This window comes from Pezoporus flaviventris, unplaced genomic scaffold, assembly GCF_033815535.1.
Source record: "Pezoporus flaviventris isolate CSIRO_AGI_PZ_B2104156 unplaced genomic scaffold, CSIRO_AGI_Pfla_v1 ptg000066l, whole genome shotgun sequence".
NCBI classification, from domain to species: Eukaryota; Metazoa; Chordata; class Aves; order Psittaciformes; family Psittacidae; genus Pezoporus; species Pezoporus flaviventris.
In genome coordinates this window covers 13,784,366-13,796,829 of record NW_026892614.1, presented here as the reverse complement: position 1 = coordinate 13,796,829, position 12,464 = coordinate 13,784,366, and the positions used below count along the sequence as shown (strand labels likewise).

At 42.0% G+C, this 12,464-nt stretch overlaps 1 protein-coding gene across 2 annotated transcripts in view; it reads left to right on the top strand.

Annotated features, from left to right (window-relative positions):
- PGBD5 (piggyBac transposable element derived 5) overlaps nt 1-12,464 on the top strand; it is a 72,960-nt gene that overhangs the window by 49,587 nt on the left and 10,909 nt on the right. The window contains exons 4-5 of one of the 2 annotated variants that reach the window (XM_061471298.1): nt 2,489-2,669; nt 8,236-8,481. In XM_061471298.1, the coding sequence (XP_061327282.1) occupies nt 2,489-2,669; nt 8,236-8,481 (427 nt within the window). The remainder of the gene's footprint in view (nt 1-2,488; nt 2,670-8,235; nt 8,482-12,464) is intronic. The other variant, XM_061471299.1, reaches the window with a different exon arrangement.

Sequence of the window (12,464 nt, the reverse complement as noted above, 5' to 3'; positions counted from 1 at the left end):
CAAAACCTATGGAGTATGTAGCATACTAATATGAAAACAGTGGTACCTCAGTGGACAGTTGCATGGTAGGCATGCTCTTTAAACTAGCTGCTTGCAGACTCAAACCAGCCCACGGTGTGGAACCAGTTGGCAGACCAGCAGTGCCAGCAGACTGTCTCATCCCTTGGAGCGCTGGTAGCTCCACAAGGAACATGAAGTAAGCATGAAGCAGGAGAGACTGTCAGTTGGCCAAGACTTACTGCAATAAGGGAGGGAAGATGTAGGACACTTTTTTATAGACTTAGAGATTTCTACTTTGTTTTTAGCCTAGCTGCTGTCCAAGGTTGAAACTCATCTGTCTGCATCTTCTGCCTTGTCTGTAGATTTTAAAGGTTTTGATGTTGTCTCTGTACTGCAATACCAGTAACCTAATCTAAATTTTGATGCCAGTAATCATGAAATACATCTCTGGAGTTCTGATTAATAACCTAAATGACTATCATAATTAGCTAGCCCTCAGCCTTAGCGCTGGGGAAAGCACAAATCTGACAGCTTTCTGAAGTGAATGGAGCATGATCTGGGTGTCTGCAAACATTCCTGCCTTTGTCTTCATCTGGAAACTGTTTCTACCAAAAAAAGAGTTGGGTTTGGTTTTTTGGTTTTGCTTTTTTTTTATATTTAATTTTTTTATATTTAATACTTTCATTTATGCTGTACTTCTTTTTGGAATTAGTGTGTGTTCGTCCTTGCACACCAACTTTGTTCTTTATCGTGTCAGTTACTTCAAAATGCAAATTGTGTCTCATTCCTCAGAGTTTTTATACATGAAACACTCCTCTGGGGTCTGTTCCATGAGGCGTGAATCGCTAGAGAGTATTGCATTAATATGTCTAGAATACCAGTGCTGGGGATACATCATGTGAAAAAGGGAGAAGCTGTTCAATTGAATTTTGTTCCTCTCCAAGATCATTGAGTTATATCATTGGGAGCACTACTGCAAATGTATGAACGTTTTTGTTCTCTGAGCATTTGTAATAAACTTTTCTGTAGGAAGGAGTGTGTTGGTAAGAGAAACAGATGCATGTAGAAGAAAGCAGTGCTGCATGTTCTGGATGGTTGAGGGCTCAAGCAAGTTCAGCAAAAGCTTGTCATGGATATATCACTCTAACAAACAGGGCAAAATTCCTTTTTGCTGCCCCTAAATACTGAGCAAATTTCAGCTCTTTCTCTGATGGTGAAATTTTCTGAAATTCCTGAAAGATTTGGGTATTTCAGAGTCAAAATCACAAAGGGAGGCCTGGGCAAATTTTCCAGAAAATTTGCATTTGTGTATGCTTTTAAATCTTTGCAAGTTCCATGGTTACAGCACTGTTTGAGTGACAGCACACTGTCTGCTGCTTCTTGTTTCTCTTTCCAGCAGGCTATTTCTGCTGACTTTCAGAACAAGTTGAAGGTCAGATGCCTAGTTGATTTTAATAAGTGTTCAACATTGGTGGAAGTTAGGCTTTTAAAATACTGTCACTGAAATCAAATCAAAGGCTTGTGTACAAAGGAAGGGTTATGTGTTTTCTGCCTCTGCATGACAGTGCAGAAGACTCCTCTTCTAGAGGGATCACTCATAAGAATGATTCAATAGCTTTACTTCAAATGCTGTTTCAGTTGGTGGATTGTGTTCTGTTAATTATAGTCATGTTACTAAGGCATAAATGTTCTTGCACTCTAAGCCAAACATGTATGTCCACCTATAGGTGATGGTGACAGCTCTCAGGAAATGCATTGTGATGTGGTCTGCACTATAGCAGGATACAAAGTAAAGCTCCTGCAATGTGATGCATTTTTCTATTAACAGCAGCATATTGCTCTGTACCCTGCTTCCTGGTTCAGTGTGTTTCTGTGGGTTGTCTTCAAATCATGATCCGAGAATCAGCATTGTGCCTGGAGAGTTTGATGAGGATGTTCTGGCTGGTTGGGTATGTGTATTGCTGGCTCCTCTCTTTTATGGGGTCGCATACACACTTTTGTCGCAGCCTAATGGTTCCTGCCAACAGAAATAGATCTGAACATTACTGCAGTGAAGCTAATGGGCCATTTCTTCTGGTCAACTTTAGTGGCTTTTCTTGAAACTGAAGTTCCCATGCTCTCCTTTTGCTGGCAGCATTGAAGTCTATGCAGATTCCGTACAACATATAATTTCAGTTACGGCTGGAGTCTTTTCTTGCTAAGCAAACAATCTTCAAACTGCACAACAATGACAAGAGCATCAAAAAGCCTTTAAGCTGAGGAGAAGGACACTGTATTTATCGGTAGCTGTGCCAGCTAACCTGAAATGGTTTTAAAGCAGCAGCCCCTTGAAAGGGACTTTTGATTAATTAGCAGTATATAAAAAGTATCTGCTGCCTTGATTCTCAGCTTGTCTCCAGTTGAGCTGAGCAGGTATGTTAGCAATTGCATCCTCTCCCTCTGGATTCCTTATAACCTTCTGACTTCTCTTCCCATTTCTCATTTTAAGATTTATGTCCATCTCAAAGAAGGGAGTGGTGCTGACGGGCTGGATGCTTTGAAGAACAAACCACAGCTTCACAGTATGGTGGCCAAAAACCTTTGTCAGAATGCCTCTGGGAAGAACTACATCATCTTCACAGGCCCAAGCATTACCAGCCTGAATCTCTTTGAAGAATTTGAGAAGCAAGGTATGCATCAGGTGACTCACTGGGTTTAAATGATGACAGACCTAGGGGCCTCCTGCCACTGGGTTTACAAAAACTCCCAAAAGGCTTCACTGATATTTCAATCCCTTGTATAGATAAGCTGGTCATCTCTAAAAAAAGTTGTCATTCATGAAAAGGCACTATACAGAGGACTTTCCAAGTTGCTCTTCAAATCTTCTTTAAATTTTCATGAAGTTCAAAATGAGGATGGAAATACTTCTTAAATAAGATTATTTTAAAGGCAACTCTTGTTCCTTGCCTCACAAATGTGAGGTCTAATCTAGCAGGTAACAAATTCAGTAATATCTTTCTAAAGCATCTATATTTGTCTTTCTATCTGATTAAATATGCTAATACTATACTGAGATTTTAGTTTAGTTCAGGATTTGTTATATGAGTTCATAAGACTTTTTATGATATTTAACAGCTGCTTCCAAAATTCAATTTCAGATCTGGTACACTCACCTTCCTAGGGGTGACAGTGTGGGGTGGCTGGACACTAAGATAGAAAGTCTATTGGTTTTCCAAAATATTGTGGCACTGCTATATAAAGAAAATCATGGGGAGAACATGGAAGTCTTTGTTTAAGAAGGCCATGGAATTATCTGTGTCTGCCATGAGTTACTAGGGGCTAGCTTGGAGGTTTCACAGGGTGATGTTGAACTGGAAGGACCAGGAGGCACTGGCAGAGGTAAGGTGCTAGAGATGTCAAGCAGTGAAGTCAGAAAAAGCCCTGGAAGAGATGAGTGTTTACTGACTCTGCTGCAGTAGTATCCCAGTACCTGCTGAGATACTACTGCACTGGCAGTAGGTTTGGGTAGAGGCAGGCGGAGAAGCCTGGACTCAACAGAGATCTCTCCTAATATATCACACAGCCACCCTCAGCAGTGACCTTAATGCTTTTTTTCTGGTACGTGGCTTAGCCAGCAAAATCTGAACAGGGACGCATCATGACCAAGAAGTGTCATGAGAGCCTATTGAAAAGCATCTATGCTCGGGTGCTCATGACAGTTCAAGACACATTCTTAAACTGATCAATTTGCTTTTATTGTTTAAGAAAATTTGGGTTTTGGGCTAGAGCATGGTCAGCAGTAGAATGATCCCATTGAGAACTGAAAACAAAAATAAACTGGTATTGATCTTAACTACTTTACGTTGTTTGGGTTTTTGGGGGGAAATAGGGAGAGATGCAAATAAGCCAATAATATAGTTAATAATTTAAATAAGCTAATAACAAACTTTAGGGGAACTTAGGCTGACATTTAAGGGAACTAAAGGGAATTCTGGGAAATACAGAAAGAAGCACCCTCTAAAAATGTATTAGTTTGTCTCAAAATTCTTGATGAAAAGGACCTGGGGTCTTGGTAGCCACCGAGTTGAACATGAGCAGCCCTGGCGACAAAGATGGTCAACACCCTCCTGGGCTGCGTTAACAGGTCTGTAGCCTGTAGAGGCTACATAGAGGAGGTGATAATTGCCTCCTACTCAGCACGCTTCTGGACAACATGTCCCCCAGTACAAGAAAGTAATTGATAAACTGAAGTAAGTTCAGTGGAGAACCACCAGCCTGACCAGAGGCAGTACCACATGCTCTGCTGTGGGGAGGGAAATGTGCTTGTTCAGCCTGAGAAGAGTAGGCTTCAAGAGGACCCAACAGCAGCCTTATGCTACCCTAGGGAGGTTACCGAGAGTTATAGCAGCCTTCCAGTACCTAAAGGGGGCCTACAAGAAAGCTGGAGAGGTACTTTTTACAAGGGCATGTAGTAAGGGGGAAAGGGAGAATGGCTTTAAACTGGAAGAGTGTAGATTTAGATGAGATATTAGGAAGAACTTTACTGTGAGGGTGGTGAGACACTGGCACGGGTTGCCCAGAGACACTGTGGCTGCCCCATCCCTGGAAGTGGGAAATGTTCAAGGCCAGTTTGGACGGGGCTTTGCGCAACATGGTCTAGTGGAAGGTGTCCCTGACCATGGCAGGGGGCTTGTAACTAGATGATTAAGGACTCTTCCAACCCAAACTGTTCTATGACTCTCTGAATGGAGCTTTTTGCGGTGGTGCATCATGGAAGGACAAAAACAACAGACAAACTGAAACAAAAAAAAAAGCAGTTCAGACTAGACGTAAAGTTTGTCCTGTGGGCGGTGCAGCAGGATTCCCAGAGTGGTTGTGCAGTCTCTGTCCTTGGGTGGTTTTAAGCCCAGACAAGATAAAGCCCTGAGCAGTGCCATCTGACCTCAGAGCTGACCCTACTCTGAGCAGGGGATGGGACTAGAGACCTCCTACGTTCCCTTCTAACCTGAAATACCCTTTAATCCATAGGATCCTGTGATTCAATGAAGACCTTTTTGGAACCTTAACTGTCATTTGCTTTTCTTAACCCTAACCCACACATGCGTTACTGCAAAATCCACAGCTCTTCATTTGAAAGCCTGCTGTGTAGCACCTTCACTGTACCACAGTAGAGAATATGCACCTAGTAGTATAAGGTGATGTTGGTGAACGTAATTCTAAGACCTATGAAGATACCAAGAGCTGAGAAAACTTCAGAAAATAAGACAGGGCTTTTTGATCTTTTTCAAAATAAAAAGCCTGAATAGACCTCTTTTTTTCAGGGGACATACAAAGCATTTCTTTCTCTGGCCTCTTAATAGAACTGGAAACCTGCACTGAAATGCCCCGAATTCTCTGCTCTGTGAGCAGTCAGCTGTCATTGTTACTTGCTGTGACATTCATTCATAGTTCAGATTCTGTTTTCATTATTTCTAAGCATTAGTGTTGTCCATTACAGAGAACAGCCCCTCCTAAAGCCCTGTGTCCCATGCTTCTCTTTAACGTAGGGTTCCCTGAAGTCCCTTTTGCGCTTTCTGAACCAGCAGAAGCAGCTGGCTCTGTCCTGCAAAGTAGCTGGGGTTGGCAAAGCTGCAGGAGCTGCCAGCCTGGTTGACCATGGCACTCCCACAAGCTTTGCAGGATGCTGCAACTCCAGCGTACTGACTAAAGCAAGCTCTCGCCTGCTTCCCACATAGCCCCCCCCAGTTGCCCTAGCTCTGACATGACCCAGCATTGCATGCAGGATGAGTGCAGAATTTGTGGTTTTGCCTGAACTTGTTCAGGCAAACTTTGCATATAGTACTAATGAAGATGTGGTGAAACAGGCTTCAGCACAAGCTCTCCAGGGTCTGGAGACCCCAGCGTGAATCTTGGGTGACTACACCACATTTCCTCATCTTTGCTAAGCTAGTTTAGGTGTATGCGTTTATACTGCAGTTAGTTTTAAAAGACCAGACCAGGACAGCCTGTCTCCGATGTTTCCTGTGTATGTGGCAAACACCTGTTGTGATTCTGATTTAATTACACACAAAAACTTCATTGAGCCAGATGGGCATAATTTTTATTGCTTCTATTGCTATAGTAACTGAGTGGTTTTAAAAAACTCAGCAGATTAAGGGTGTCATCCATGGTGAGAGATGCTAGTAAATGTGCAGAAGTGCTGCACTTTTCTAGGCTACGCAGCAGGAAAGTTACATAGTATGTACCTGAGACTGGAAATAGTTCCCAGGAGTGAGAGGAACCTTTATTCTGCATGAGGAGTGAAACATCTGCTGGAAGCTTTCTGCAGGCTTATTGCTCGAGCTAAAGAAAAGGCTACCATTATTATGTGATCTCAGAGATGGGTGTTGCTGTTTTGAAGCTCTAGCAGAATAATGTACTTACTAGCTTGGTTTTATACCTTTGCAGTTGCCTGGAGAGTTCAGCGAGTCCTAAATTTTAGGCAGCTAAGGAAATTCTTCTCATGCTTGCCACTATCAGAGCGGGAAGATTTTAATACTGACTAGAAGAAAGCTTTCTAGAAGTTTGCTATGTTGATGCCAAAGTTTGCAAGTTTGCAGGCTTTTCTCATTGTCTTTTGTGGAAGGAACTTAGAAATTTTGAGGGATTGATTCATTCATTAGAAAAAACTGATGGAGTACAGATTTCCTCGTTCAGAATGAAGATTCCCCATTGTTGTGTTGGTTGATCTTCTGAAATGAGCATGTTAAATTTCTGATGGAGGAGCTCTGTGTAGATCTGCTCACAGCAACTGGACCAATTGATGAATATTAGCAATTTTTATATTAGTATTCCTGTAGCATCTGTGAGCTGTTGAGGGGATGCTTGGCATGCCTGGCACTACATGAACTGAGTACAAAGTCACTCAAGCACTCAGGTCATTCCAGAAAGACAAAGGCAGAAAAGCCACATAAATGGAAACCCAAGAACAGAGGCAACATGCTCAGGGGAAACCAGACATGGTAGTCTGACTTGGCATGTCCCCTGTAAGTATATCCCATTGTCCAGTGTGCAGAATTCAGCACAATGAAAAATCTGATCAAACAGACTTAGCTGACAGATGAGCTTTAAATTGCCAAAAGCCTCTGCTGCCATATGAAGGATGTGCACAGATGTCAGCATTATCCATGGCCTTTGTTTGTTGGGGTTTTCCTCCCACTTTTGTGGATTAGCAGAAAGCCTAGGGAAACGGAGGAAATTCCCATCCAAGATTTCCTGGAGTTCAGTTAATTTGATCAAAAAGATCTGTTTCTCTTGGGCTAACAGAAACAGGCTGTTATTTCACCACCTAATGACAAATTCAACCATTGTCATTATTAATGTTGTTTCCAAAACTTGTTTGTGCCTACCTAGTTGTGCTGACATGTGTTTTGTGGTGTTAGATTTCATTAATTGCTTCATTCACATATTCACCTCACAAAAGACCAAGAAGCTTTTGTGAGCAGCAGAACGTGTCACCTGTGCAACCTCTGATGGCTGTACTAGTCAAGATCAGTGCTCATTCACCTAGGGCACCTTGGTTTATCTCCTTTCCCTAAAATCTCTTTTCATTGAACTTGTATTTCCACCTTCTCTATCCTTCTGGCACATGCACTTTTTAAATCAACCAGCAGTTTCAGTGGTTCTTCATTGCTAAAGCAGCATTTCCTTAGCAAACCAGATGATGCAGGTGCAAGGAGTAGTGAGCTGAAAATCAACAACTGGGCAGCACAATAAAGCAATAGATTAAACTGGACTTTGTCAGCTATGTATGCTGTGATCAAAAGCATTATGGGAGTCATGCAGGACAATTTATTTCAGTTAACATCTAAGCTGCTATATGTTTCCCTACCTCCCTGCTCTCTCCACATTTTATTTTATTTATGCATCAGAGACTCTTGGATCATAAATTCTGATTTGTTTCATAATGCATATCATTGTTGGGGTTATTTTCAGTCCAATTTCAAACATGTTGTGAAGACTATTACACAGGTTATAGATGTTATTGTTGAGAAGGTACCCTGAATTTTTCTCCATCATAAATGTTTAATAGGTGTCAATACATTTTATCAAGACAGCAGGCTTTCTGCACTTGGTTCTGTTTCCAGAGTCATTACTGTAGGACACAAATCTTTGATATTACAGAGGAAGGCCAGTGGAACTGCAAAGTTGTAGGACAAGCTCTTTCTCTTGGCATTTCTCAAGTCATTAAAGTCGTTCCACTGCTCTTCCTTTCAGGGTCCATGCAATGGCTTGCTGATAGAGAGTATTTTTGTTCACATGCAGAGATTTACTGCTGTGGGTTGCTGAGCACCAGGAAGAGTGACTGCACAGGCCTACCTCCATCCATGCTGAACAACCCTGAAACTCCCCAGTCCAGAGGACAGTACAGAATAAGAATGAAGGGAAACATGTCCTTGATCTGCTGGTATAATAAAGGGCACTTTCGTTTTCTGACCAATGCCTATTCACCAGTTCAACAAGGTAAGCAACGTTCCTACTGCTCGTCTCAAAAGTGCACATGCTTTATGTGACAAGGCAAAATGGGTCACTCAGTTTTAAAATCAGCCTGACCAAAGAACTTGATCGTCATATCCTAGGTAAACAGTAGCAGTAGTGATTACTTCCCTTTTGTGTTTTCCTAAGCTATTCTCTTTTCCCATACAAAGGTTAAAAGCCTACTATGATGCAACCTCCTTTCCTGAGCTGGTGGAAGCAGTGTCCTTTTAGGTATAAAGATTGTATCTTTGCTGATGGTCAGAGAAGGGAAGATGGTTGCTGTATTACACTGTACTAGCCCCATTTGCAAAGCATCTTACAGAATTGCTGCTACAGAAAAATTAATAAATGTCATGATGTACTTAGGGCTCTGAGCAGATCCTAAAATTAATTTATCCTATCCAGTAAAAACTTAGTCACAAACAAACATCTTTTTCCAGAAGTAAATGTGATTAAGGCTTCCTGTTGTATGTTAAATTGATTCTAGCAGTTGATGAAAAGAAACCAAAGCAGATAACTTGGATAGTTCAAAAAATTGCAAAGAGCTTCTTGACACTGAAATCTTTGTGAAAGTATACAGATGCTTTTAAGAAGGTTTGGAAACTTCTGTAAGATGCAGTATGATTAGCTAACTCTTTGAAATTAATCTTTCAGTGAAAATCTTTATTCAGATTCCTTTCAGTTTTATTATTCATATTTATGTATAACTGTGTGAGAGAGGTGAGAATAACCTAAATCTTTAACTGTAAAGCCACCAATTCAAAGGGATCTCGTACGCTCATGTTCTGAATCCTGAGTGACTCTCACATGTGTTTACAGACTGCAGAAGCAAAGTTAAGGCCTTGAATTACTGTATGGTAAACTGAGAGGTTCACTTAGCGTATTGTTCAGTGCCTTGCCAGAAGGCTCATTACCTTAGCAAAGTGTGGCTGATCCTGAGGAGTTCTGCTGGGCAGTCCAGCACAGCAAGGACTTGGTGACTCACATGGACCAGTGTCTGAGCACAAATGCTGAAAACACATATATGAAAGAAATCTGACACTTTGGGGACCCTGCTGAAGCCAGTCCCCAGAGTAGTATTGCTCCCCACAGGGGGCGTGGAATTAGATTATTCAGCTGCACTAACTGGACAAGAGTTATCACTACATGTCACTTGTTTTTTATAAGATAGCACAGAACATTTGGTTCTAATTCATAAATATTACTAGAAAAATACTCTGTTTTCAAGTTAACAGTGTTAACTGTTAAAAAAGGAAACAAAAGCAGACTCTGCACTGGCAGCATCCTTTACAAGAAGCACACAGAGGTGAGGGCTGTTATTCTTGTGCTTGACCTTGGGTCTGTTTTGGCAAACCTGGGACTGTGTGAGGTAGTTTGTGAGGGACAAGACCTGTCCAACACATTGCTCACCAAATGCTGGCTGGGACAGTTGACATAGTTCACAGTGAATCAGAGCAGAAAACAGGGACTGCCTTTTTAAAGAGTGGTGCTGGGGAGAAGAGAGTCTCCAGTGGAGAGCTGGGAACAGATGGAGACTCGGTAGGAAGGCAGGAGAGCAGATTGCCTGCCTCTAATTTGGCATCTCCGTAGTCAGTGCAGCAAAGCTAGTTTAAACCACCTTAAAGCTGGACTGCCAAAGTGTCCTCTAAGGCATGTAAATATAGAGGAGGAATCTACTGTCCATGAGGAAAGCCTGTAGCACAAACGTGCTGGTGCACGTGCATTGGATGGAGAGGAGGCAGGGACAAAGGGGAATAAAACCGACACAGGGTAGGACAGAAACTGGCATCCATGGGATTGCTTGACAATGTATGGTGTGTGTTTGCACTGGGTAGATGTTGGCAGGGGTGGAGGAGGCCATGGAGAGAAAACCTTAAAAAATGTAAGGCAAGACATGGTCAAAACAAAACAGAATGACAAAAGGGATGAATGTAGCTAATAATGAGCTATTTATTGCAATCCAAAGGAAAGTCAAGAGGGTAAATCTTGCCTGTACTTGGAGTGCAAATCCCACCCAAGACAGAGGCACCAGGAGGGCAGTACACTTGTCAGAGCTGATCTATGAATACTATTCTTAGATGCAGCAGGTTATTTATTATAGATGTTTTGAACCAATGTGTCATAATACATCATCTCAGATGCTAAAGGATGAGTTTTATCTTTAGTCTTGCAAAAATGTCCTGCTTACTCTGCTATCAAGCATGAAGTTTCTGCCTAGAACAAAATTCAGTGGGGTTTTTAATTTCCCTTAAGCCTTAACTTGAGTTAATTTTCCCTTGTGTCTGTATTACAGAAGAACTGAAAAACCAAAAGTGATTGGGATTGGGACCCACAAAGAGTAAAAAAGTTACCCTTATTCTAAAGCAGGTCAGGTATGTGCTGACCCAAATGTCCCCATCTGTGGGAAAAGGCTGCATTTTTGTTTTTCCACTCCAGATCTGGTGTTCACTTTCCCAGCATCTCCATTACTATATTCTAGAAATAGCTACAATCTTTTCTATTCCTCAGATGAAGCAGGATGGAGCAGGCAGTAACCTCACTTGCTGCACAGAGTGACAAGAATGACAGAATGCACAGGATGATATCTTTAGCAAAAACTTGTTGAACCCAAGATATTTTTAAGTAGCTTCTTTCTGAGAAGAGCTTTCATACCCACTCTTCACCGACCAGCTCTACTTAAAAGCTAAGTAGACAATAGCTAAAGGTAGAAAACAAAGCTTGGGACACACATGCAATGACTAAATTGCTGAAAATTTTCAGCGAAGCATGAAAGTGCCTTGTGAGAAGATGGGAGATGTGGAGACATCACAATTGCATGAAGCTGTTATATAAGTAAGTCCTTGTGCAGTTATTAGCTCAGGAGAAGCTGGAGTGAGGAGTGTCCAGTGACAATCTAGTTTCCTGAAAAAATCAGCCTGTGGGATTAACCAGGAAGTAGAAGGTCTGAGGATATAAGCATTATGTTAAAAAGTATGGTTTAGGATGGGGAAGCTTATGGTTTTAACTGGAAATTTCCATAACATCCTTTGTGAGACTACATTTCAAACCCAAAAGCTGATGGCTGTCCGTGGTGGCAGCATGGCAGCCAGCACTCCTTCCAGCACACAGGCAAAGACAGCGCAGGCGGTGCGTTCCCTGGAGTGCTGCCAGGGATAGGAACACAGCGATGCTCGGGGAGAACCGGGAGGGGAAATAGCTCATCGGATGTGCTGGTGAGTCATCTGGCTTGGGACTGCTTGCCATAGAGACCTGCAGCTAGGGATGACCCAGCTCTGGCATTTGTCTTCCCTGGAGAGGTGGCCTATGCCTACAAAACAAGCATAGGGAAGGCTATAAAGAGAATGTGCCTGTAAAGCTATTTGTATTCTCAAAACAGGGGAATGTTACATGGAATACAATAGAAAGTGAGAGGGAGTATATGGTACCAGCTTAGCTGCCGCTGCATTTTTTTAAAAGGGTTGCGAATACAAAGCAAATTGCAAAGGAAATATAAATCCTCCAAGAAGTAGAGAGGGAGAGGAAAGAGAAGAAAGCAAGAGGAAAAAGGAAGGGATTTTTCTGTAAAACACTGGCACCAGGAACATACACACCCTTTCCTGACCTGCCCAGCCAGGTTGGGATGGCAAGTGATGTTGCAACACTGGTGCAGACTGGTGATATATCAGCCCATTTTACCTCATGCTGGACAGATTTTTGTAGGACTCATTAAAAGGGTAAAAAAAATAAAGCACTGTGATAAGTATGTGAATGTAATGAAAGATGTGTTCATTTGTTTGATTGGTTTTTTTCCCAGCCCTTGCGGTACATTTAAACCCAGTTTGGGGAGGCAGAGGTGAGAGTATATTGAACAATTTAGAGGTGGTATCATTTTGGCCTCTTGTAAAATCAGACTATTAAAGACCGCAGATAAATTGCTGCTTGGCTCAGCTGTAACATGACATTTAGTATGTGTCATATATCTTGCTTCA